General features: G+C 56.7%; 1 protein-coding gene across 4 annotated transcripts; it reads right to left on the reverse strand.

The window, feature by feature from the left end:
• Positions 1 to 165: 165 nt before the first annotated feature.
• LOC102690576 (protein bicaudal D homolog 2) lies at positions 166 to 26,541 on the reverse strand. 4 transcript variants are annotated; one of them, XM_069184555.1, is made up of 10 exons: positions 26,305 to 26,541; positions 22,279 to 22,533; positions 17,761 to 17,973; positions 14,899 to 15,051; positions 12,219 to 12,680; positions 9,276 to 10,094; positions 8,655 to 8,834; positions 7,950 to 8,101; positions 3,492 to 3,831; positions 166 to 2,348 (listed from the first exon to the last, which is right to left on the reverse strand). In XM_069184555.1, the coding sequence occupies exons 2-10, from the start codon at positions 22,471 to 22,473 to the stop codon at positions 2,343 to 2,345; spliced, it is 2,520 nt and encodes an 839-aa protein (XP_069040656.1). In that variant the 5' UTR covers positions 22,474 to 22,533; positions 26,305 to 26,541; the 3' UTR covers positions 166 to 2,342. The 4 variants fall into 4 exon arrangements, with proteins under 4 accessions (XP_069040656.1, XP_069040667.1, XP_069040670.1 ...); XM_069184566.1 differs by lacking the exons at positions 22,279 to 22,533; positions 26,305 to 26,541 and adding an exon at positions 19,320 to 19,457; XM_069184569.1 differs by lacking the exons at positions 166 to 2,348; positions 3,492 to 3,831 and adding an exon at positions 4,357 to 6,263.
• Between the last annotated feature and the right edge of the window lie 356 nt (positions 26,542 to 26,897).

The raw sequence follows: 26,897 nt of genomic DNA on the forward strand, positions 1-26,897 counted from the left end.
TTTATAAGGGAAACCTGTCCAGCTGCAGCTAGAAAAAATAAACTAGGAAAAAGTTAGACCACCTGTGAACTGAAGTGGGAAACTTTCACATCTCTTCATTTTGAAATGCAAACTTGCCCAAGAGGAAAAGGCCAAAAAAAACTGCTAGGAAACGAAGCAGAGAAGTGAGTCTCACAGTGTAGAGGTTTATTACAGGACAAGCGTCTCGACAGTTACAGTGGTCTTGCAGCAGGACAGAAGAGTAACACCAGCAAACATCAGCCACCAGACAGAACTCCTGATTACAGACCCAGCTGTGCCTGTAGGGCGGCGCCACAGAGCACCACGTGCACATATCTGCAGGCGCTCCAGTTGACATCCAGCAGCTTCAGTGACATCTCCTTGCTTCAGCTTTTTAAACCTCTGTCAGTCCGAAAAACAGGCCGATGCAGCAGCAGACAGAGAGCAATAAACCACAACACTACAACTGCACTGGGCACAAGCCTGACCCCCCAGCCTGGAACACCTGGGAAACTGTTCAAACAAGTGATTTCAGATGAATCGGTCAGATGTGAAGAGAAGAAACAAAGAGGGTAGATGAGCACAGAGAGTATAGCACATGAGGCTTCCTGGCAGTTGCGCGAGTCTTGCCTTGACAACAGTGCTACAGTACTCCACAATCAACTGCAGGGGAGAAGCAGGTTGGGAAAGGATGAAAATCGAGTTTGCAATTATGGGTGTGCGTTTGCAAATCACTACAATCGACATCCCTGTCGACCGGACCCTATCTGCCCACCATTTCGCTGGGCTCTCGCGTCTAGCTAAAAGGGTGACAGAACTTATCCCCCCCGGCCAAGCCCGGCTCCTGGACAAGCCCCAGCTCAGCAGGACACGGGAGGGCCGTGGGATGTGACTCCCAGCGGACACACCCTGGACAGGAGGATGGAAAACAACTTCCGTCCCCCTTCAGGGAAGCCCAATCCCTCTGAAAGACGGGACAAGTGGACAAGTGTTGCAGCATGTTGGGACACTGAAAAGGGGGAATGAGCAGCAGGACAACGCTGGGACGTTCTTGGTCGAGTGGACACAGGCTCCACAGTGGCGTCCCACACCACTGTTTCACAGGTACAAGGACACCCTGCTGCCAAACACCACGAGAGATAGAAAATCAGCTCTGTCAGTTTCTACAAAAAAAAGGACCGCGAAATCTCTTAAAAAAACAAACATAAGGCACTTGTTCCTGGCGACACGACTTTGTGACATGATGGTCGTCTTTACAAAATCAAGCCAATTACCTCAAAGCTCTTTAGTGCCAGAAACGGATGTTTTTTATCGAATATAATCAGCTGCCAGCTGCTCTACCAGTGCTCATCCCCCAGAGGCGGACGCGTTCACGAGCGCTCCTGCTCGGGCTCGTGCTGCCCCAGCCGTGCTCCCTCCACGCTGATCCCCACTGGAGGGGTCTGGAGGGCCTGTGCACGAGGGACCCTGACGCAGCCGGAGGGAACGAGAGAGACCAGCCTGCTGAGGCCGGTTTCCACTCCTCCACAGCTGCTGTGCGCCTACGGGTGTCTCCTGCACAGATCAAGCACGGGGGCCGACAGGACCTCCCGGACACCCGCTGCAGAGCTGGGCTCCGTCTCCTGGGCAGCAAGACCTTGGCTGGAGGCTCCGGGCCCAGGCCGGGCCGGGCCGAGCCCCAGAGCCCAGGACACGGGGCCCAGCCAGCGTTAATGCTTGAGAGCTTCTAAGTAGCTAGAATACAATTTTTTTGTTAAACAACTTTAAAACAAAGAACAGGAATTACAAAAGACATAGATCATCTTGTGCTTTTTAAATTCGCGTCAATAAAGAAAATTTGTCATTATAAAAAAGGTTCTGACCCTGCTAAAAAACAAAATGTGCATCTTCGGTCGTACGCAAGCAATTTGCCATGAGAATCCCGAGGCCAGAAGACGTTTGTTCCCCTGCTGACCATGTAAATATATTAGAGTTCTTCATCAGCTGTACAACGTTAAAATTTGCCTTCATATAACAAAAATGTAAAGAACACTGAAAAAGAAGAAGTCTCTCTCTCCAAGGCGTGAGCGCGGAAGGCAGGCAGGAAGAAAACGATCTTCGCTGGGCCGCTGTCCAGGAACCCAGAATCCGAATCCCAGATCCTTCCTGACGGAACCAGCCCTCTTCCGGGCTGCCTGCGCAGGACACGCAGGATCGGGAGAGGCACTGGGAAGGGGCTCGCGCTACCCCGGCAGGAATGAAAATAAAAAAATAAAAATTCCAGGGAGCAAGGACCGATGTCGGAGGGGGAAGACGACGGGAAGGTTCGGAGTCAGTGGGGTTTTTTTTTTCCAAGCGGATTTTTATCGCTGGAAAAAAAATAAATGGGAGAGAAAAGACAAAAAAAACACTGATTAGTACCAAAGGGGGGGAGACTATGAAGATGAAGAGCATCGCACACAAACATGAGAAATCAAAAGGAAAGGGGCAGGAGAAGCTCGGGCTGCCTGCCCGCGGACAGGAGTCGCACCAGCGCGAGGCCGGAGGGGCTGGGACGCAGGGACACGGTTCCGAGCCGGGCTGGGAGTGAGGCAGCCGGCGCCGCAGTCCTCACGGCTGGGCTGGAGCGGCTTTGCGGCTCTTTAGAAGAGCAGGAGAGTCCCTGGGCGTCACAGTGACCGGAGGGTTCGCCGGTGGCCTTAGCGAGAGGGCAGGGCTGGGCAGGGCCGGGGCGAACTTCCACAGATCCGGCTGTGCTGCCGAGTCGCCGGGTCTGCGCCCCCTCCGCCTGTCAACGACTCCCCCCGGCCCCCCGGACGGGAGGAGCGCCGGGAGTCGACGGGATCGGCCCGGCGAGAGCGGGTGGCCTGCGCCCCGCCCGCGCTGCTCGGCGCGATGGACACACCTCCCGGCTCCCTCCGGCGTCCGGCAGCGGCCGGGCCGCGGGGCCCTGCCCGCCGGGGGGCGCTGCTCGCCGGAGCGCTCCTGGGATCGGACATCAGGCCACCTCTGGAAGCCACACTGCCCGCGCTGCGAGTTTTTACGAACGTGGCTTCTCTGGAGCAGGAGGGAGCCACTCCAGCTCGGCGGCGGGCCGGGGGGGGCTCTTCCGAAGAGCTGGGGCTCCCAGCCTTGGCCCGAGCGGCGCCGGCAGGGGGGCGCTCTAGGGGCTGTGCGGAGCCCCCGCTGTGGGGGAGACGGGAGCGCCCAGTTACGCCCCCTTCGGCCACATCGATAGCACTGCGGGCTCGGACAGAGGGCGAGGGGGAGGGAGCCGCAGGCAGCTTCGCTCGCCCCTGCCCAGGGACAAGACTGGCCGCGCTGTGGCTCCTGACAAATGTCGCTCCTCGGGGGAGCAGGGGGGTGATGGTAGCGGGGAGGAGGGGCTCCAGGGACCGGGCCCGAGCGCTCGGGGGGCCGCAGTGTGGGCCGGGCCGGAGGGCGCTGCTAGAGCAGGCGGGAGGGGGGGCCGTGGGGGCGGGTGCAGGGGGAGAGCCGGCGCCGGGTCTTACTGGGCTGGTGTGCAGGCTGCGGGAGAGGGCCCGCAGCGGGCCGCCGGACCTCACGGGGCTGGAGCGGGGGCTGTGGCGCAGGGGGCGGGCCGGGCTGCCCCGCGGGCTGCGGGGGCAGTGTCCCGCCTTGGCGCCGCCCAGCTGCTTGGCCCGGGAGCGGCGCGGGCTGCGGTCGCGGTCGCGGCGCGGGCCCGGCGGCTCCAGCTCCTCCAGGCGCTGCGTCAGCGCCAGCTTCTGCTGGATGGCCATGCGCAGCAGCGAGTTCAGCGTCTTCTTCTCGTCCTCCGCCGCCGCCAGCTGCCGCTGCATCTCGTCCAGCTGGGTCACGTACTGGTCGCACCTGCGGGGCGGGGAGCGGCGTGAGGGGGGGGCAGGTTAGCGCTAACCCAGCCCACGCCACACAGGTTAGTCGCACTGGGGAGGGGGAGCCCGCAGCTGCCAGGAACTCACAAACCGCAGCCCTGAGCCCAGGGACAAACCCATCTGGCATTTGCAAGAACAAGCAGCAGATGTGCAACAGCAAACAGTTCACTCCACACCGCACTCGTGGATCCAAGGCGAACACATCCACCGGTTTTATTTCTGTTAAAGTAAAAAGCACACAAGCCTCTGTCTGGGCTGGAGTGCAGAGCAGCCCCAGTGACCAACCCCCACACACACACACACACACCATCACTGGGTTAGTGTGTTCACTAGTAGGTTTCTTAAACTCAGAATCCACTTACCAACAGGCACGGTTCAGCACTGCGGTGAGATTTTCAATCCAGATGAGAAGACGTTATATTTCCGCACACAACTCCCCAACTGTCACCTAACAGCGTTTCAATCTATAACATCCAATTTACTCAAAATGAAGACAGTTAACTAACAGTTAACCTGCCAAGCATTTAATTTACAGCTCAACAGCCACCTTACAATTTATGACTTAGGTGATCTTCACCTTTAATTGAGGACCAAGACCTCTAAAGCACTGAAATTCAAATTCCTTCCACATAACAAATGCAAAATACTTAGAGAACCGTAAAAATATCAGTTTGCAAATGGTCAGGTTCTGCCTACAGCTGGCTGGTGTCAATAAAAACGAGACAGGTCACGAACCCTGAGTGACCCTCCACTGACCTCTGCCCCCCTCCCATCAAAGTAGCGGAACCTGTTCCTCAGCACACTGCTGATAGCTGCTGAACAAGACTATAGCCCTAACTGCAATGCCAGCAGGATGGAATGTAATTTGATACTGAATGCATGTGATCATTACTTCCTATTCGATTAAGCTGTGGGATTTTTCCTACGTGAGACACTCTGACTCAGTTAGCAAGACAGGCGCTCAGACAGCGCCATCAGAAACCCCTCTTTTTTTTGTTTTGAATCCCCAGAGTTTCCAAATGACTTAACAGGCGCACAGCAAAACTGGTGGTTGGTGGTTGAAGGTCACTGGGAATAGAAATAGAAACTTCCAGACCGGCACCAGGCCAGGAAAGATTTCCAGAATGCCACCCTCTCAGGTCCAGTCCTTCCCCTGCAAGGCTGTTGCCGTGACCCTGCTGCCCCTTTTAGAACGCAAGAACGGTTACAAACGAAAACAAGCCCATCTAGCTCGTCTGCTCGTAGCCAACTGATCCAGGAACCTCAGCTGCTTCCTGAAAGACGTCGGGACAGTCGTCCGAAATAACAGGGAACACGAATGAAAATGGCAGCAGCGCAGGGGGTGCCAGCGGCCCGGCGCCTCTCGTGTTCATCATGCAAGCCCCTGGGTCAAGCGTCAGGCTGCAGGGAAGCAGCCACTCCAAGTCATTGAGAACTGCCATTGAGCGGCGATATTATTTTTGCACAAAACAGAAAAGCATGTCGTCGACATCCGCGAGGGGAATCCAGTTGGGACACCTGAGGCTATCGCCCTGAGCGACCGAGTAAAAACAACGGCCTCTCTTAGGCCATACTGCCACCTTCAGGGCTGGAGCGGCATTGCAATCCGCCCTCTGCAGCCTCTGGGCAGCGGGGTGGCTAGCAGGGGCTCAGTGGGGCAGTGGCCTCCAGCTTCACAAGCCGATTAGCCTGCTGTCCTGATCGCGTGCGCAGCTCCCAAGCTCCGAGCTGGAAGGCTCATCCCTGTCGTCATGCCGATAGGACAATCAGGAACGAGGGCTTCTGACGACCAGATGAACTTTTCTTGGGAGGTGTGGGGCAAAGGTGACGAGGGCTTAACCAGATCTGTCAAGCAGGCAATCCTACTTGGGATCGAAAATAGCAGGGCATCACGCAAATAAATCGTGCGCAGACATCCCCAGTGTTGCTGAGAAAGGCGGATGGAGAGAGCAGAAGGAAGCAGGATCTGTTTTTAAATCAAAGCGTCAAACACAAATACTGGTTTGGAGTCTGTGATCACCTGGCGTGAAGTTCCATTTGAGCAAAGTTGGGAATATTAAACTAAACTGAAATTAAAGGCTGCAAGCACCTACAAATCCAGGAATACACACGTGTGGGATGAGAAATTTCCCCATAACAGGGCCAGAGGTTAAAGCAGAGTGTTTACACTGCGCTGTACAGTCCTGCAGCTCACACTGGGCTAGACAGCAAATCCCACAGGCAGAGACTGAGCTGGTGTGTAAATCCCAGCAGCAAGGTCAGGTCACGGCCGGATAAACTCCGGCCTCCCTGCTGATCTGGGAAAAGATCCTGTTCTGTCCTGGATGCCATCAGTGCCCCATGCGGCTGGATTTCCCCAAGTACAGGGAAAGCTCCTTTCCAGATGATTTTTCCGGCACATCCTGGATTCTGTTTTAGCAGGAGAGACATGAGTAAGGAAGTTCAGATCCACCATAAAGGACTAGACACCTCCTTTGTCTTTAAGAGGTGGCTAAGCCTGATCTGTGCTCATCCTGACCCATTGGTCCCATCTCCCCCCCAATCACAAGTGAAGGTTGTCAACAGCCCCTAGAAAACCTCCTGGGTTAGAGTTGTGTCTCAGCTGCAGCCTGTATCTGTTGACATTCGGCATCCCAATTCGGAGAAACACTACCGACTCTTCAAATCCCAGCAAGCCTGCTCTCGGGAATCTGAACACTGTCCTGCAGAGCAAGACAAAGATTCCCAAGTGCAGCAGGGTTTTTCCACAGATGACAAATAATTTGCTTGGTTTCCAGTGCACTACAGTACGAGCAGGCCACCCCAGGTCGACACTAATAAGAGGAAATCAGATGTCTAATTTTCCTTCAGCAGAGACAGCGCTGCTCTCCTACACTACAATTCTTCCGCTAATGAGGTTCTTTCACAGAGACGTAAAGCGAGCTTGATAACCTGAGGCAGTCTTCCAGGTTTGGACGAGGCCCACATTGAGAGGGTAAGATGTTTCGGATCACCGGTGACCCGAGCTGTTCACAGGGTTCAAAACGCATCAGCTGTCAGAGAGCCGCAGACCCCAGAATGCCACAGCAAGCCAGTGGATACAACAGCACGGGATTCAGAGGTGTCTTATATTTTTTTTAATTACGAAATTATTTGTCGCCTGCGGACATTTATTTTAAAAGAAACCTATTCATTTACTTTCGAGATCACGTGCAAGAATCTCGCTTTCCAGAAACATGTGCCCCTGACGGTGTTCGCCTTCCTAGCGCAGTCCCTGAGCTGCTGGAGGAGAGCAGAAAATCAACTAATGACTATTTTCGCCAATCGCAGCTTGGAGAGAAGGCGGGCTGTCTGAGGACAGCCGGTCCCGTCACAAAGAGCAGCCTGTGGTCACCGAGTCCTCCCGCGATCAGAGCTCTGACCAGAGCTGTCCAGCCTGCCCACCGCCCGCCCACCCGGCTCCGGTCCCGAGCCTGACCTTTCAGCACAGGGCAGGGGACAGCAGCAGCACGCAGGGACAACAGCAAGACGACAGACAGACAGACAGAACAGGAGAAGGAAATAAAAAAAGCTACAGAATCACACGAGCTGGACTGAGTCCACACCATCTGCTGTGTTTGTTGATGTCCAATTGCTCCAGGACCAGCGCTCCGCTGGCGTCCGGCACACAATGCAATACAGGGCAGCTACCAGGGCACGGAAATCCGAACAGACCTCGTTTTACTTCAATCAGAACCGAGAACACAGCCCATGACCAGCCTCGCACAACCCAAACGGCACCCTGTCTCACAAGCTCCCGGTACCGTTTCGGGCAGCACCTGAACCAACACTGGAGGAGACGACAGCGATGCTGAAGACCGCCCAGACCCAGCGCAGAGCAGGCAGACCCACCTGCAGCCAGAGCAGGCGATGACCAAGCCTCCAGAGAGCACGGGCCATCAAGCGTCTTGAAGGCCAGGAAGGTTTCGGAAAAGGCTCAGGTCAGAAGAAATTTTGCGGCACCTTATGTTTTGGTTAAGTAACTGAAAACTAAAGACCCCGGCCTCCAGTCAGGCCCCAGCAGAGCGGCGGGCGGCTCTGAGCAGACGGGACCCGCGCCGCGGCGGCGGTACTGACCTGCTGGCAAACATGGCTCTGAGAGAGGAGAAAGTGGCGGCGTCTTCCTTCAGCGCCTTGAGCTCGTTCCGCAGCTTGACCATCGTCTCGGACACCAGGCTCTTCTCCGTCTCGTACTTGGTCTTCAGGTTGGACAAGGCCAGCTCCGCTGTCTGAGACACCACACCCTGAGTGGCAACGTTGCCCGGGCAGGCCGTTCAATGCCCCTAGACCGGCGGAGCTACAAAATACACCCCATCGACTTCCCAAACAGCTAGAAAACCCCAACATTCTTCCAAACCTCACTGTCTCTTGTTAAATGTTCACGTTTGCAACTTTTATAGGGATGTAAAATCTTGCTCTGGAGGGGGAAAATACCTTATTTACACATTGTCCTAAGAGTTCACGGAATATCTGATGTAGAATTAATTTAGCCTTAACCCCTTCGAGCCTGCAGACTCTGGATCTGTAGCTGACTACGCCCCTGTAGAACCTGCGACCTTTTCTGCAGCTGCACAGCGAGCCTGTGTCCTGAGTGCAGGGTCGAATAAGTGTGTTTGTGAGGATGCTGCTGACACAAAAATGGCAACGTTTGAGTGCTGGACCCTTGTGAAAATCGGGTTGGCGCTGTAATCGGGGACTTCGATAATCCCCCTGCTGAGTTACTGCCGGCGAAACCCGGACCGGAACCGAGCGGCACCTGGCGGCCCCAGCCCGTGGCCCTACCTGCTTGTTGGCCTTGAGGACGGTCCGCAGCGTAGCGATCTGCTCCCTCTTCGTGCTCAGCAGGGACTTGAGCTTCAGCACCTCCTCCAGCAGGGCCGCCGAGTCCCTGTCCGTATCCGGGAGACCCAGGGCGGGAGAGCAGGGAAGGGTCCCGCGCTGCCGGCACAGATCTACCGCCGCCTAGGGGCAAGGGGAGGGGAGGCGGTAACCGTGAGGCGAGCGTGGTGCAGTGTCCAGATCGCGTGAATATGGCGGTAACAGGTCCTGCTACCGATCAGATTTGGACTTTGCAATGAATGCTGGGCGGGATCTTTTTTTGTATATTTACACTCATTGTGAGCTTAGCAAAGGCCAGGGTCTTTTTCGACTCCCAGTCGCCTGTAACTTTAGCTTAAGGGTCACTTATCTCCATGGACGTGCAGAGCGGAGGGTGGAGGGGGCTGTGTCTAACTGCTGCACAGCGACAGAAACACAAACACAGCTCTGCAAGCCAAGACCGACCCTGCTGTGAGCGCAGGGCAGCAAGCCCCCGCTGCCTGTAACTGTAACGGGCAGTGACACACTGTAGTGACACACTGGCCGCTGAAAAGGCAGCAGCTCTGCCTGTGGAGAAGAACGTACCTGGAGATGCTTGATCTGGTTCCGGATGACCGCCACCAGGTTGCGAACGTTTGTGGGGTCCCGGAAATCCAGCGTGGGGGAGTTGGGGCTGCCCCCGACAGGCGAGGACTCCCCACTGCCCCCGCTGTCACCATCCGGGTTGAAGAGCATCTTCCCGAAGAGATCGGAGGAGCGCCTGCGGCGCAGGGGGCCATGGTGGGCCCTGCTGGCCCGGCCGCCCTCCCGGTAGTAGTCCAGCATGACCCTGTTGGGCGTCATGTTGTTGCACACGCAGATGTGGTGGTAGAGGTTGGCCAGCTCTTCGGAGAAGGCCACCAGCTCATCCTGGGCCATGGTCAGGTGGCCTTCCGAGTCGGTGGCGACTTTCCGGGTGGCTCCGATCTCCCTCTCCAGCTCCAGGATCCGCTCCTGGTCCTGCCGGCTGGACCTGATGCACTGGCGGATCTTCTCGGCCAGCTCCTGCGCCTCGGCCCTCCAGCGCTCCTTCTCCTGCCTGTGCCTGGCCTCCAGCCCGGCGCTGCGGGCCTCCGCTTCCTGCAGGTCCCTCCGGAGCTGGGCCAGCTCCTCGCTGGCCGTCCGGAGGCGGTGCTCCGCTTCAGGGCAATCCTTACCTCCTTCCGGGTCTGCCCCCCTCTCCGGCTCCCCCCTGGGGCCCTGCTGTCGCTGCGGCAGAGTGTCGGCACCGCCCTGCAGGGCCTCCAGCTGCTCGGCCAGCGCGGCACTCCTGCCCTGCTGCTCCGACAGGGCCTGCTTGGCGTCCTCCAGCTGCCTCTGAAGATCCTGCACCGTCCCGGCCAGCGCCACCTTCTCCCTCTCCGCCTGCAGGGGGAGACAAACCAGCCGCCGGTCAGCGCAGATCCCCTCCCGAGCAGACGTGCACTGTGAGCACCGTGTCGGAAGCGCTGTGCCAGAGATTTAGCGAAAGGGGGATTAATCTCCGGTAATCCAGAACCTCCCTCCTGTATCGGGCCCCAGCTAGATTAGTGTGGGCCGGTGCCAGCGGGACAAAGCTGTCGCGCCCTCCCCTGCCCGCAGCGCGTGCCTCGCCCATGTGCCCTGCAGCCCGAAACACGACACACCGCCCCGCGCCTGGCACACTCCTGTGCCCTGGGGCCGGGGACAGGGGCAGCAGAGGGCACAGCCTCTCCACCACGACACTGCCGTCCTCCTTCTGAGCAGCAGCAAGGTCCTTTACAGCAGGAGGGGACAAACACGAAGTCGACGCGGGGGACAGCGGCTCTCGCAGGGCCGAAGGGGAGAGGCGCCGAGCGGGCGGTCGCCGTAAGACCCCTCAGACCCTGCGGTCACGCCGCTGCAGCCGTCCGAGGACTCGCCAGCGAGGAACTAACCTGGGCCTCGCTAGCAAGAGCGTCTTTCCCCACAAAAACGGTCTGCTGCACAACAAACCCTTCCTCAAACGGATCACTGCACCAGGACGTGGGGAAGTGGTTCACGTCTACATGAAAAGACGCTTTAGCAAGAGTGAATTATTCATGCTTCAAACCACTCAGACAAACGCGTAGAGCTATAAAAACAGAAGGCTTTCAGCGCGCTCGCGGTGCAGTCTCCTCACCAGCACATCACTCCCCTGACGGATAAGCACTGCTGATGCATTACAGATGCACGCCCTGCACCACTGCCACATCTGTCTCACATCTGGAATCTTCACCCTTGCGTTAACTAACGGACTCTGGGAGGAGAGGGGGTGGGAAGATATTTTCTCCTCAGGAGCACAGCGCCCACCATCTGCTGCAGCTTAAGGGTCACATATCTCCATGGACTTCTGATGGGATTCTCTCTGTTTGCAGAGCGGAGGGTGGAGGGGGCTGCGTCTAACCGCTGCACAGTGACAGAAGCACAACCACGGCTCTGCAAGTCAAGACTGACCCCGCTGTGAGTGCAGCCATGCAGTAACGACTGCAGGCCATTATTAAATCAAGAGAGCCCTACCTTTCACAAGGCGCTCTTAGTAAGTCATTAAGGCCTACAGGAAATGGCAAGTTTGATGATTTAGATGATGCATTTAAAGGTGAATGGAGCTTCTCCCATCCCCACAGGACCGGGTATGGGATCTGAGATTTAGCCAGGGAGGAGGAGAAAGCACTCCTCTGATCTGTGAGGCACAGGGAGGCGAGGCGGCTCGGCAGGAAGCTCGTCTCTGCAGATCACGAGCGCAGCGCAGCGCGGGTGCGGAGAAGGGATGTGGTCGTCCCTCCGGCAGTGGCAGGAAGCGCCGCGCAGATCTCCTGACACGCCAACCCCAGCCCCGGGCAAACTTCCCCGAGACGGAGCTGACGAGGAAGAAGGGCACTCCCGAGACGAGCATCTTCCCAAACGGCAGCAGTGCTGCATTTCAACCCCCCGTTCGCCGGCTCCGCAGCTCAGGAGAGCCCCCTGCAGGCTGGGACAGTGTCCAGCTGCTGTGGGCCGGAGGCCTGCTCCAGAGTTAACTCTGCTTCCCTTGACTCGTGACAGCAGAACCGCGGGCAGGCGGGACGCGGGGGGGGGGTGAGATCCAGTCACAGCCATGAGTGAGGCTCGTGAAGACAGGCAGCACTGACACACAGCTGCGCAAAACTGTCAGACTCTGACAAACCAGAAGTCAAACCAGCCTCCTCCAACAGTGGGGGTTACTGAAGACTGCTGGGGGACCGCCATTCTCGGGGTCCCCTGAGCCCAACAAAAAAAAAGCGCAGGACATTATTCCATCACTTCGGAACACCTGCAGTGTGTGACTCCCTCTCATGAAAGAGGGCAGGGTGAGGAGTGCAGGACGCAGGCAGATCAGATCCGAGACAGCCTGACAGACAGCACGAGGCCGAGGGTGGAACAGGAGAGTCAGGCAGCCTCTGACGGACAGCGAGACGGCGAGAGGGACACGGCGCAAGAGAGCAGGGAGAGAGAGAGAGAGAGGCGGCCTGCGCCAGCGAGAGGAAAGCTCACCTGCAGCAGCTGCTGTTTGAGCTTCTGGCTCTCTGAGAGGTTCAGCTCGCTCAGCAGGTCGGACACCAGGCCCGGCGCGGGCCGCAGGAAGACGTCGCTGTTGCGAGGCGTGGAGTAGCGGTGGTGCCCGTTGGCGCTGGAGGGGGGGCAGCCCGGCCCCCCGCTGCCGCTGTTGAAGCCGCTGTCCTGGTCCGGCTCGGCCTCGCGGCTGTCGTCCAGCTGCAGCTCGTCCAGGTGCAGCTGCAGGCTGCCCACGGAGTCGAAGGGGTTGAGGGCGTAGGCGGACAGCTCCCGGCGCAGGCTGTTCTTCTGCTCGCGCTCCTCCTTCAGGCCCTGCAGGGCCTCGTCCAGCTGGCGCTCGGCGATCTCGCGCAGCCGGCCCGCCTCCTCCAGCTGCCCCCGCAGCAGCTCCAGCTCCTCCTCCTTGTTCTTCAGCTCCAGCTTCACCGTCTCGAACTCCACCTGCAAGACAGGAGGCCGCCACCGTGAGGCGCCGCCGCCGCCGCCGCCGAGATCGCGTCAGCCGACCGGGGCGCCGAGCCTCCGTCCACACAAACCACAAACACGAACCCGAGGGCACAGGTGGGGGAACGGTGGACAAGAGCGCTGAAAACTGAGAACAGGAGGCGCTTCCTTACACAGAGGGAGGCGGGAGTGTGGAACAATCTGCCCCGCCATGTTGTTGAAACCGGTACCCCTGATTCTCTCGAGAAACAGCTGTGCGAGATTCTGGGAACAATTATCCGCTAACTACCGGACGGGCTCCTCTTGTTCGTAACAGATCTCGCGTCCAGCCGGTCAGGCTCCAGGCAGGGCGACTCCCCGGGAGCTGTGGGTATCGTTTCAGCCGTGGCCGAGTGGCGCTGCCAGTGAGGACCGGGAGAGCCGTCGCTCACCGGAGCCCCAGCAGAGGCGGGTGCCAGGCCTGCCCCTCCTTGTCTCTCCGCACAGGGGGTCTGACATCTGGAGTGCGTGTGTGTGAATCCCACCAGAGCCCGGATAATCACAGTCCTCTCAATATGGGACACAACAACACCTAGAAACCGCCAGGTCAAACAGCAGTATCGCATCCCTTTCCACTGGGAAGCTTGAACTCGCTGTTAAAATCAAAACCTATCATCAAGGCATTTTGTTTCCGGTGTTTATCTGTGATCACAACCTGCCCCTTTAAAATCACTCTGAGCCCATTTGATTTGATACAGTAACTAAAAACACAAACTGAAATCGCTCTGAATCGAGATCGCTTTGCCTTAAAGTCTCGATTCGGCCTCTGGCCGCTTCTCCTTCATCTGTAGCAGGAGCACAGCTGACAGGAGGAGCTGATGACCCGCTCCTGAAATCGCCTGTCTCGCGCTTCGCTGTTCCGATGACCTGGTTTAGCCCCCAGAGACTCTCTCAGCTGCCCATTGTCTGCGCCAGGCGTCTGAGCCACAGGCAAACATCATTTTAGCTTTAATTACCCACATTCTTGCACGCTGTCCGACAACCACAGCGTTTAAGATTTGAACGCTTTGCAAAAAGTATCTAAAATGCAGGAAGTGTTTAGGACACAGAGCTAAAACACTGTCCTTACAGTTTAAAGGCAGTGTTTCCTGAAAATGATGTAATGAATATTTGGGGAGATGCAAACTAAAACTTGACCTCGTCATGTTTTGTTTTGAATTACCTGTAGTTTGTAAACATTGACCCAATATGCAAATTCATGGGCATGCTGCAGCAGCAGAGAGCTACAAAGATTGTTTTAAAACTGTTGCCATCTTCTGCCTCTCTCCCACAATGCACCCTTTGTCACTCCCCTTGTGTGGTGTTATTGTTTACCATCTCAAGGGACGCGGCTCTCACAAAGCCCTTCAGTTCTGCGGGCCCGCGGGCCGAGGAGTCATCAGACACCGGTACCTTTCATCTCCACAGAAACAGAAGAGCTCTACAGCCCTGAGCTCAGAGACGGAGCTGTCGGCAGGAAGGAAGAGGATGTAACCCAGGTCTTCCTCACCGAACAGCCTGTAACAGGAGGTCTGGAAGGGTGGGATTCTTTTCTCAGGAGCAGCCAGTCCTTCGGGCTTTATTTTACAGCCACCCGAAAGTCCTGGGCTAGGGAGGTGCTAGAGGGAGGGACAGGAGAGCAGCAGGGAGACGTTCAGGGGAGGGACAGCAGGGAGGCGCCAGGGGGAGGGGCAGGAGAGCAGCAGGGAGGAGCTTGGGGGAGGGGCAGAAGAATAGCAGGGAGGAGCTTGGGGGAGGGGCAGGAGAGCAGCAGGGAGACGCTGAGGGGAGGGGCAGGAGAGCAGCAGGGAGACGCTGAGGGGAGGGACAGCAGGGAGGCGCCAGGGGGAGGGGCAGGAGAATAGCAGGGAGGCACTTGGGGGAGGGGCAGGAGAGCAGCAGGGAGACGCTAAGGGGAGGGACAGCAGGGAGGCGCCAGGGGGAGGGGCAGGAGAATAGCAGGGAGGCACTTGGGGGAGGGGCAGGAGAGCAGCAGGGAGACGCTAAGGGGAGGGACAGCAGGGAGGCGCCAGAGGAGGGGCAGGAGAATAGCAGGGAGGCGCAGGAGAGCAGCAGGGAGGCGCCAGAGGAGGGGCAGTAGGGAGGCACCGGGGAGAGGGGCAGGGCACAAGACCAGTACGTTAAAGCAAAATCATTGTAATTGCAGCACAAGGGCCCTGCGAGGTCAGCTCCTCACCTGGTTCTCCTTCAGGACGGACACCTGCTTCTGCAGGGAGATGTTCTCCTCCTCCAGCTCCGAGCTGTCCTGCAGCTGGCGCAGCTCCCGGACCTTGTACTCCCGCAGCTCGTCGCGCAGCTGGGCCTTCTCCGCCTCCAGGCGCTCCCCCTCCTGGCGGGGCCGGACACAGGGACACGGGCTGAGCCGCGAGGCCGGCACGGAGGCGGCCGCACAGCCCCCCGGCTTCAGAGAAACTCCGGCTGGGATAAAGGGCGCCCAGGGACTAAGACACCTGGGTATGGTCTGATGGGGAGGGGCAGATGCTCGGCTCCTTGCACGAGCGCGTGGGGGGGCCTTACAGCTACCCCTCACCTCAGCTGCATGCGGAGGGACAAGGTGATGAGACTGCAGCTATTAGGGCTTGAGCAGAGACACTACTTTTTTCATGGCTGGAGGCAAACAGCGTTAATACTGCGCCCATGTTTCGGCCTGCCCCCCCCCCCCCCAGGCCCTAAGACACAGCAGCCACACAGAGTCCACTTCAGGTGCACGCAGATTACACAAGTCAACAAAATGATGTAAAGGCTAGAGAGCGAGGAGCGCGTTTTTCCGACCGGATCCATAGTTGCTGACAGACTAGCAGCTTCCGATACGGGCTGGGAGATCATTCAGCAGAAAGCTGCATGAAGGCACGCTCGCCGACTGATGCGCAGTCTGAATATCCCCCTGGCTGACGGCCCCCCCGCAGTCACCAGGCCTGGCTCATTCTCAAGCCCTGCTGCCCACACCCAAACCTCACAGACCCTCCGTACTTCCTGTGCATCGTGACACGCTTCCTGTAAATCAGCAGCTCACACCTGCAGAGGGCTTAGATAGAGAAAATGTCACCTTTTTTCTGCCTACTTCTCAGCGTGCGATTAACCCTTCCTTGATCCTCTGCATCCTGGGCGCACCGACGCTGCTCCCTTTTAACGCTGGAATTTGATCAAACTTGACCGCACTGCCTCCCTGTTTTTTTTTTATCTTCCACTTCTGCTAACCTGTAATCTGTAATCTGCCACGGAGAAAGAGACTCCCTGCCAAACACAAACTCTGAGGACTGACAGGTTTTGCTACGGTACCCATCTATGCCAAAACCTCCCGTCTTTCCACGATACCTGGCTCTGACACCTGGAGCACAAGGCTCAGAGGGGGACCAGGCACAAAAGAACAGCTCCTTTCAATGTGTTGCTGGCTCACATATTGTCTATGCCAGCCCCAGTCCTAAATCCAACGCAGCTTCCCAAAGGAGACTGTAAGTCTTTATATAACGCACAGCTGGATCAAGGCCGCACAACACAGCTGATGACTACATAAACCCACATTCTAATAACTGTTACAAGATCGCAGCGGGATTACAATAATCTGGGCAAATATTTCTACGCTGGGCTTTCTGAGCCTTGGCGTTGGTCCAGGGTTGCTTCAGCAACGTGGTTCTTCTGAGCGCTGGCCAACAACAGCCTGGAAACACCTGTGTCTTAAAGATGACGCAGGAAGACCCCCGTCTTATCCACCTGTTGCTCTAATTTCATCAGCACGATCAGCACAAGGTACGATCCGTCTGCAACATGCCATCAGAAACTGCTGAACGCTCAAAGGATCGAAATGAGCTGGGTTCTAAGGCAGCAGGCACAGGGCCAGCAGTCCATCACAGGATGCACGTAGGCGGTCACTCTCAGACGCATACAGAGAGCAGTTCAGAGACACCTGTGAGCCTGGAATCTCTACAGAGGATACCCCAATCCGATACTGAACCCAGGCCTCAGGAGCTAACTGCCCTGCCACTGAGCCACCCAAAATACAGGAATTTGTAGCAGAAGAAAAAGGAATCTGGTGCCTTTTCCTTTCCGATTCAGCCTCTCTGGTATTGGCATTCGCAATGACCACATGCAAAGCTCTTTTAAGAGCTCAGAGAAACACAAGTAAATGTCTGAATAAAGCCTACGTTTGAACCCATACTAACATAAGCAGCCTTGCACATTCTGGAATGGTACAGTTTCCCACAGCTCTCAATTCTATACATAACTTTCTGTGGTACAGAGCATCTGCTTCAGGCCCTGCATGATGAGTAGGGCTAGTCAACCAGAGATCAGCAAGTCCGTTTTCTGCTTGGTGTGGTGTCACATAACCTCTCAGTCTCAAGACTTCCTACCTCAATAAAGCACAGCTCTTTATTTTAGATAACTTATGACTGATTTCCTGTGTGGTTACTATCAGGCCCCAAAACAGGGCCGAAACAGAGAGCTGGCCACCTGCAGGTTGCTGCACCCGCAGACAAAGGCTGTAAAAAGGTAGATGCTTTCCACGCATAACGAGCCAGAGAGACTTCCCTGGCTGGACGACCCCGGAGGAGCCTGTGTGGGTCGCGACGCGCTGGCGTGCCGTCCGCTGACAGGGTTAAAGTCGCGTGCGAAGCCCTGAGCCGCCAGGGCTTCTGCTTCTGCGTCGGGGTTAGATCACGCTGCCGTGTGGCTTCCTGAGGAAGCAGCCGAGCTCGACTCTCGGCAGCGCGGGCCAGCTCCGCCTCAGCGCTGGCACACCCTACTCAGCTGACCTGCTCTAGGGGGGAGCCACACACTCTTCTGGGGCTCCTGATGCAGGGGTGCACAGCTCCTTCCTCCTGCACCCTTAGCTACCTCACTGACCTCACCGTGTGCTCATCTGGACACGCGGAGGCCTGAAGCTGGAGGTTTCACGAGGCCTTTAAACCCTGCCGGACAGCGGCCCTTCTGGGGTGGAGGACACCTAGACAATGCCCCCAGGGCTCACGAGGACACCCCAGGACTGTAAGGCCCGCAGCCTCCAGTACCAGGAGCGTCCCCACGGCGACCCCGGCCTCACCTTCTTGAGCTGGGCAGAGAGGGCGGCCAGCCGGTCCCCCTCGGCCTGGGCGTTGGCGAGGGTCACCCTGGCCTGGCGCAGCTCGGCCTGCAGCTCCTCGATCCTCTCGGCCAGCGCCGCCTCCCTGCTGGCCGTCTCCCGCAGCAGCGTCTCCTCCCAGCTCTCCCCGTCCGCCGCCGCCCGCTTGTGGCTGCTCACCGAATCGGCCAGCGCCTGCGGAGACACGGCACAGCGCGGTCAGGGCGGTGACCCCCGGCTGGAACCCCTCTGGCCCGCACGTGAGCCGGCCAGTCGGCGCCGTCTGTGTCCGGTCCCCGAGCACCGGCACGAGGGAGAGCGCACTTGAGGCCCTGCAGCCCAGCGACCCGACAGCGAACGCCCTTCCCTGCAGGCCTCTCCGATCCTTGTAAAACACACAGAGATCCGCGGGACACTTCACAGACTGCACGTACACTCCCAGAGCATTCTACTCAACCCAAAGGGAACATGAATAACATCCAGCTTCACTGTGTATTTTTAACCTTTATTTACCTTCTACAACAGTCTTACATGAACCATTTCATCCCTAGTGCACACAGATGCCATACTAATACAAGCCCGGACAGGAACACCTCTAAATTTAGACCAGGAGCAGACTAGACCAGGCCAGTGATTGGGATTTATACTGGCTATTTCAGCCACAGGGTCTAACAGCTCTCAGGAGCTAAAAAACTGTTCAGGAATGTTGAAATCCATCCCACAAAACATGACAAGCAACCAGTGGTGCGAAAGCAATGGTCTTGCTTCAGGAGGAACCAAGCACTCTGGGATTGAAACCCAGTGACCTAGATTAAGTGGATCTAACGAATCACTGAAGCCATGGCTGAACAGTGATGTCATCTCATTCCAGTAACCAAGGCAACGAAACACCCAGGCAACCAAGAGGACCACTCGGCCACACTGTCGCCACGGAGTTAGAATGCAATCGTGTCACATTCCAGCACAACTGGGAGGGTCACTATGTTACAAATATTTGAAGTCAAATATTTTCTATTGAAGAAAAAAACAACCGTTAGAAAAATGATGTCTCATTCTGTAAGCTATATATGTCAGGCCTTTCAGGAAGCAGTGAATCATCAATCATGTGTTCATAACTGCTGACTTCTGTGACCAGACACCTGTCACTGGAATCGGGCGTTTAACTTGCACACAGATTTCAGCGTCTTGACAGAGTTAAAAGAAGTCTTGCTCTTCACATACTCTCCATTAACAGTAACATTCAGGAACACACACACATTGCAATGGTTTGTAACCTCATGAGATCAGTCCCATACAGAAGCACCTCTCAAAGCATGTCTATGATCTGTAAACTATAAAACTGAGTCCTTCCAGCTCTAGGTGAACACAACCCTACTGAACCACACCACCAAGGACGTAGCTCACAGCTTCCGATCAGTGAGTCCATCACAATTTTCACTGAATCCACTTCTAGGTCTTGCGAAATTCCACCATTAACCACCCACATGAACGTTCAATGTGCTCATGTTAATGTCCGTCTATTAAATTTTTTTTTTTCTCACCCCTAGCGCCTCTCCGAAATGTTGCTGTGGTTTTAAAAGACAGGCGCCCATCTAATTTTTTTAGGGTATCCTGGTGCACAAACTCTTCAAACACACTGCTGCCTTTAGGTCACACAAAGTCCAGTCTGTTGGTCTGCTTTTAACAGCTCAGAGCCCAGTAAATACCCAGGTAACCAAGACGATCAACGATGACATCATAAAACAGTACAGTGACATCAGTTTAAGTTGACTAAAGGTATCGCCTATCCCAGAAGCACACAGCGAAGTTACCGTTAAAATGAGCTGTGAACGTTTACAAAGTCTAGGAGGGAAATGAATGCGTTTTGGAAACCGGTTTGCAGCTGAGCTGAAACAGTAATCTAGTTGACATTTAAAAAAAACACACCCCTGGAACTAATCACATTTTCAGCCCATGAACTTTTAAAGTCGAGGCTGTTTCCACTTGTGTCCTGTGGCTCATGCGAGAATCTGAACGACTCCAGTGAACGGACTGTCTGGGGCCCTAGAGGATTTTGAATATCCGTGTCAGGTGCCTGTTCAGGACTAAAGGGGCTCAGATCCTTCAGCCACTCAGCGCAAGACACTGCTTTACGTCCCAGAACGCAGCTGGTTGCTCTGCTCTGGACCAGTTCGGAGAACTCTACCTCCATGGTTACCGAGGGCCCTACTCTTCAGGTACAACAGGGGATAATTTCCTTCGAATTGTGAACTGTGCCTCAGAGACAGTGTGAGAAACTGTGAGCCACAGAGAGGGCTCTAGAAGCTTGAGGCTTGAGGAAGACTCCTCATGCCTGACCCCACACCACGAGCACAACAGCCACAGACAAGGAGGAAGGGCTGTACAGGGAAGAGGACTTGCGAGTACACTGCACAGTTGTTTTACACACACACGCTTGTGGGAGTCTGAAACAAGCTACTCTGCCATATTATTAAAGCCAATATCCTGGCTGCTTTAAAAAGAAAAATTGGATGAGATCCCGGATCAATTAACTACTAAACTTCCCAACAGGCTGGATGAGCGAATGGGCTCCTTGCTCCTGTCCGGTACACGTGGAGAGACGGAGATAATTCTTCACTCTCAGCTGCAGGTGGATACGAGTTCCCTCACGAGCTCTGGCTCAGTGAAGCGAGGCTCGAGACGACCTTTCCTGCTGCTCTATTCCCTGCCAGATCGAGTTACTGGAAACGGGCGTCGGAGGAGCAGCACAGTGAGCTGGCGGCCGCACTCGGCCCGTTTTAGACCGAGTAATTTTAGCAGCGATCCAGCATCTCCTGAACGGCATTCCGATTGACCGGACACCGCACCAGACCAACGAGAACAGCGACTGAGCTCATGGACAGAGGTGGGGGAGGAGGGGGGTGTTCGCGCAAGTAACAAATATCAGGCACAGGGAAAACCTCGGCATCACGTTTCTGTGCCACTGGCTGGGAACGAAAATCCGGAAGGCCCCGCTCTTTCGTCCGGAACGAGCCCCCCCCCCGGCTCCCAGTCCGCCCTTTCCTGTCCCGGGACTCGCCGGAGCTTCGGAACATGAGGATCCCCAGGGCCGGTGAGAAGGAAGACCCGGCCAGCTGGGAGAGGTGTCGGGCGGCCTGCCGGACGGGTGAATACCCCACCGCCGCGGGGAGCGAGAGGGCCCCGCGCTCGGCGAGCTCTCCCCCCCCGCAGCTGGCGAGCTCCTGACGGCTCTCCGCACGGCTGACCGCTACCCTGTCCCCGGCAGAGACTGCCGCCCCAACCCAGACCCCCAGGCACCGCTGCTGACGGACGGCAGCGCTGGCCCTGGGCAGCCAGCTGAGCCCGAGGGTTTCAAGAGAGTGTGTCCGACGGCACCCAGAAGCGCTCGTGAGTGTTGAGGCGTTAACGGTGTCAGATCTTGGGCCGCGACGCTCGGGCTCCGAATTCATTACCGCTAACGACCTCCGGCAAAGTTTTTTTTTCCCCCAATGCTCAACGTAAAGCTTTTAAAACCCTTGAAATCCGTCCAATCAAATCCATTATTATTAAAAGCTTATTTGATCTTGGCAAATCTAGATAGATACACAATCATCTTAGCGGGGCTCTATCCTGCCATCTGAGCCCTGGCCCAGACACCATCACGGGACCGAGATGGGGGCAGTGTGCTGTGAACACTCTCCTTTGTTTACAGTGGAGGAGTGGAGATGGAAGGAATTTCCAATGTTCCACAACAAAATCATATTAAAAGCTCCCTTTTTTGCCTCGGGCTCTCAGCCAACCACAGCCCAAACTCACAAAAACCTTAAATCTCATCAAAAAGTAGAGTAACACGGCATACTCTGAAAGTGAGTCAAGTGGAGACATGAGGCACTTCTTTAAAGGGTGTGAGTGCAGAAAATTCAACCCATTCAGAGGAAACTTCAATAAATACATTACAAATAAAACTGTCTGATCAGACAGGGCTCTTTGCTCCCTGTGGCAGTCTACCAAGACACGCCCAGCTGGGAGTTAACTGATGCTCTTAAAATAGGGTAACTTATCTTAACACCACTTTGATGAGAGGGGGTCAGTCTGCAGGGTCAGGGCGGACAGTCGGGGGGGGGTCAGTCTGCAGGGTCAGGCAGGACAGCGAGGGGGGGGTCAGTCTGCAGGGTCAGGCCGGACAGCGAGGGGGGGGTCAGTCTGCAGGGTCAGGCCGGACGGCGAGGAGAGGTCAGTCTGCAGGGTCAGGCCGGACGGCGAGGGGGGGGGTCAGTCTGCAGGGTCAGGCCGGACGGCGAGGAGAGGTCAGTCTGCAGGGTCAGGCCGGACGGCAAGGGGGGAGGTATGGTTGGATGGTCAGTCTGAAACAAGCTACTATTATTGAAGCCAATATCCTGGATTCTCCTGGGAAGCCAGATCGACCTCCACCCTCGTGGGGAACAACCCCCGCTGTCGAAACCGAACGGTCATTCCAGGAGCTGTGCGTTGGCTGTCCCGCGTCCGGAGCTCGGGGCTTACCTCCTTGAGCTGCTGCAGCTCCTGCCGCAGGGCCTCGTGCTCGCCCTCCAGCTCGGCGTACCTCTGCTTGAGGGCCGCGCTCTCCTCCAGCACGGCCAGGCCGTACCGGGCCGCCTGCAGCTTCTCCTCATTGGCCTCCTGGAGCTCGCGGGCCAGGCGCTGCAGCTCGGCCTCGGCCTCCCCCTCCTGCAGCATGGCCCCGGCACTCAGCGCTCCGCTCGCGCAGGGCTCATGCGCCGCCTGCGGCTCGCTGCCCTGCAAACAGACAAGGGGACCGGGGGCTCACACAGGCGGCACAGCCAGCCTCCTGGGGGCTCCACGGAGCCGCCCCCCCTACAATCAGAGCCCCAGTGGGCGGCTTGCGGGGGATACAGTGTAGGAGACCCGCTCTGGAAAGAGCACCTTTATACGGCGTGCTCCGAACGCAGCGCGGGTGATGCGCTGACAAGGCGCAACACCCTCACGCTGTGCGAGGGGGCCCTGGGACGTGCATTCTGGGAGATCCGCTCACAGGGGTGGCCAGAGCGAGGCCAGCCCACCTGTGCAACGGGCACCTTGCCCCCCCCACCTGGACAGGCCCCGGCTCCGCCTTCTCTGGGGTCACTGTCAGGTCAGTCTGCAGAAGCCCAACCGAGAACTGAGAACAAGAGGCCCTTCTTTACCCAAAGGGTGGTGGGAGTGTGGAACTAGAAACCCAGCCGTGCTGTTGACTCCCAAGACCTTCTCACAAGAAACAACTGGATGAGATCCTTAGACCAATGTTCCTCACTACCAAATGGCCAACACAAGCTGAACAGCCTCCTGTCATCGGTTCCCGTTCTTATTTTCGCCCTGATATACCAGGATTTATCAAGGCCTCCTGCCTGGGGGCGACGAGGGTCACAAATCTAAACAGGGCAGGTACTGCAGCCCCCAGTCACTGTTCGATCCACTAGTGGGACAGACGGGAAGCTGCTTTGGAGTTGTAAAAGCCTGCAGGGGGTGGATCAAGGAAAAACACTTTATCCTTTAAGCTTATTTTCCTTAACAGATCAGTTTGTGCAGAGACTCCCACCCCCGTCAGAGCCCAAGACACTATAATCCCGCACCTAGATCCATGAGGCACAAAGACAAGACTCTTGACAACTATAGAATCAGTGTAGCAAATCCAATCTACAGTATGTTGGATTTTAAACAGACCACATCTAGTTCACAGGTCATCGTGAACTTGAAGAGCTGACCGTGTGCAACCGAGAACGGTCACTGCTGCCCTGCTGGTCACGAACTGCTGACCGGCTCCGGGATCAGTGGTCAGACGGCACCTCCCCCCCCCTCGTTCCTCTAGTGAGACACTGTTGTCCTCAAACCACTGGTCTCCCCGATATTACGGCTCTCCGCCTCTGGTATCCCCTTTCCTCACACGGGCAGAAACATTGCCCAACGGTCTGGCTTCCAATTAAATCTATAAATGTCACAATAACGATTTAATCTCATTTCTTCAGCCGGCACTGAGCGGCTTCCTCCCCAACCAAGACCCAGGCTACTTCTAACATCCCACAGCACCTGTTCCACTTGAATTGAAACCTGGCTGGGGTCCAGGCTCAGAGATCCACCCTGCCTGGACCAGTGCACAGCACTGCAAGATCCCATATTGATCCACCCTGCCTGTGCAAGATCCCAGATTGATCCACCCTGCCTGGACCAGTGCACAGCACTGCAAGATCCCAGAGTGAACCACACAGACGACTGGGACACACCCACTCCCTCTCTCACTGCACATCTGCTTTTATACACCAATCCCATCAAAACACACAGCCTCTCCCAACATGGCTCACACACAAACTGTCATTCAACACTGCCTCACTACACACTATACAGTTATGGGAAAACTGTTGCAAGTTGCTGTGCTAAGTGAACACGAGGCAACACAACCTCTAGATAGTACAAGGTTAAACCCAACATCTTTCTGAAATAATTTGCATAATGGTTAACACTGGGGAAAAAAACGAATGAGGCATGTGCAAAAGTTTGGGCACCCTTTCAGATGATTAATTACTAGTTTTTAATTTGTGTTTTCAAAGGGTCCCATAACTTGACTGATTCATTAGGCCTTAAATCCAGTCAGGTGGAGACAGTCCCAAGGCTGAACAAGTACTCTGCTGCTTCTGGCCCCCAGGTTGTGACTGTTGTCCTGCCTGCTTTCACCAGCTAGGGGCTCCTCTAGGACTTAAAGATCATTCACTCTTCCAAAGCAGGGAGAGGCTGTAAAAAGGCATCGAAACATGTCCAGCTTGCAATTTCAGCTGTCAGAAACATCACTAAGAAAGTTAACTCTCTTTCTTCTTTTCAAAAAAAGTCAAGGCAGGATCTGGAAAACCGCTGAGAGAGCTGCTTGAAAACCGGTCAGGACCGCAAAGCAGGACCCTCACAGGAGTAGCTGTCCACTGGGCCACAGCAGACGGTGTTTACACAACAATGAACAGCAGGGTCACCCGAACTACAACCTCATCACAAAAGTCAACGTCTGAGGTACGGGAAGGAAAAACCTGGATAAACTGGAAGCACTGTGGAACAAAGTGCTGTGGAGTGATGAAACGGAAACAACAGGGTGGTGTCTCTGGCCTTCCTGCTGCTCTGGACACTTACTGTGGCCTGTTGCTGGGGGCCCCCAGACAGAGCTGTGAGACACAGAGCGGACAGACAGGCTGACCCACTGCGGAGTGACCACAGGCTCGGACACTCCAGGAGCAGAGCCCACAGACCAGAGGCCCTGGAGACATGACCCCCCCCTGGCCTCTCTCCCTGGGGAGCCAGCGCTACTGGACACCCCCTGCTTCTCCGGGCTAATCCAACAGGCCGCCTCTCGGGTCTAGGTCTAGGCGTGCCAGCTGAGAGATACCGTGTCGTATCTAATCACACGCAGGGCTGGAGAGATTCATCGCCACCTCGAAGGGCTTCATTTTTTCTGAACTGTTTTTTTTTTCTTTCGGATCATCCATAACGGCCAGCGAACGTGTGTTGTGCCCGAAGGGCAGAACCGAGCCCGCTGGTCCGGCGGCAGGAGGAATGGACGGACGGACGGTCGCCCGCATCGCGGTGCAATCAGCTGGTGGAGAGAGCGGCCGGCGGGCGGGGCGGGTCCGCATGCAAACGGGCTCAGACACCAGCAGCACCAGCACCGCGGAGCGCGAGTCCTGCACCCCCACACCCGCAAAGGGGTCGGAGACTGGCAAGCTGCAGCTCCGACCGCTGAGGCGGGACCCGGGGCACCCCGGGGGGGGGGCGGAGGTGACAGCCGGCTTCACCACCCCCGCTTCCTGTCTGCCGCCCCGGCTGAGCGGGTCCCGGGACAGGACAGGGCAGGGCTGGTGAGGCTGGTAACCCCCCCCCCCGAGGATAACAGTCCCGACCCGCCAGCCGGGAGGGTGTGCCCGCGGCCAGGAATACCAGCGGCCCGACGGGATGAGCTGGACGAGGAGAACCTTTCCGCGTAGCGAGCAGCGCCCATGTGCACTTCATTCGACACTACAGAACTAAACCTGTGGCGCTTAAAAAAAAAAACCCAAACTGGAAAGCGACCTCGGCAAAGGCACCGACACCGCCGCTGTTTACAAACCCACCAGGAAACAAAACCGAACAAACAAACAAACAAAAAAAAAACATCGTTTAAAAGCGTCAGCTCCTGAAACGCAGGACGGGGTTGGGCTGGGGAACCGCGAACACACGGAACTACCCACCAGAGTGACGATCAGATCGCGCCGTTCGCAAGAAGGAACAACAAACACACAGACACACACAAACCAACAAGGTTTCTTTCTTGCACTTTTGCAAACTCGCAACGCCACGCAGCGCGCCGAGACCCGGAGCAGACCGGCTTCAGGGGCGATCAGCACCGCAGCTCGCCCGGGCCGGACCCGCTCTTCTCCCCCGGGTCCCTGAGACACCGGCGCTCCCGGCCGGAGCAGAGGCGCCCCTCTCCGCCCGGGGAACCGCGACACGAACCGCGGCTGGACCTCTCCTCCCCAGCGGCCTGGCCGGGACACCCACCTGTCATGGCACGGCACGGCGCGCCCGGCCGCTCCCGGTGACGGCGCCTCGGCTTCGGGCTGGGTTACCCTCCGGGTCGAGGCGGTGCGGAGGTGAGTGGAGTGTCTCGGTGGTGTCGGTGTCGGTGTTGGTGTCGCCGACCCGCTCCCCCTGTTCCCGGCTCCTCTTCCTGTCCCGAATGTTTGAAATTCCTCGCGCGCCCGTCAGCGCGAGCGGCACCGACACTACAGACCCCGCCCTCCGGCCACGCCTCCTGGGCGTTCCCCGAGCCTACCATTGGCCGAGTCGGAACGCGTCTTCTTTAAAACGATTGGCTGCACCCGCTGTCCATTAGCCCTCCCGCCCAGCCCCTCTCCTTGGACCGTTGTGAAACTGAGGCGATGTGTTCGCCATTTCGGCTCAACGATTCTCTTAAAGCCTGTCCCGAGACCCTTTGCCTTTCCTTTTGTTGAGCCGAAATGGCAGCAGTTTCATAGCAGGTGTAAGCGTACAGCAGGTTTGTTATTGGTCGTCGTATATCCTGGCCGCATAAAAACACTGTTCTCATTGGCTAGTTTGTATTTCCTGAAATTATAACGGCATTTTCGTGCTTT

This window comes from Lepisosteus oculatus, chromosome 2 (genome assembly GCF_040954835.1).
Source record: "Lepisosteus oculatus isolate fLepOcu1 chromosome 2, fLepOcu1.hap2, whole genome shotgun sequence".
In the NCBI taxonomy this organism is placed as follows: domain Eukaryota; kingdom Metazoa; phylum Chordata; class Actinopteri; order Semionotiformes; family Lepisosteidae; genus Lepisosteus; species Lepisosteus oculatus.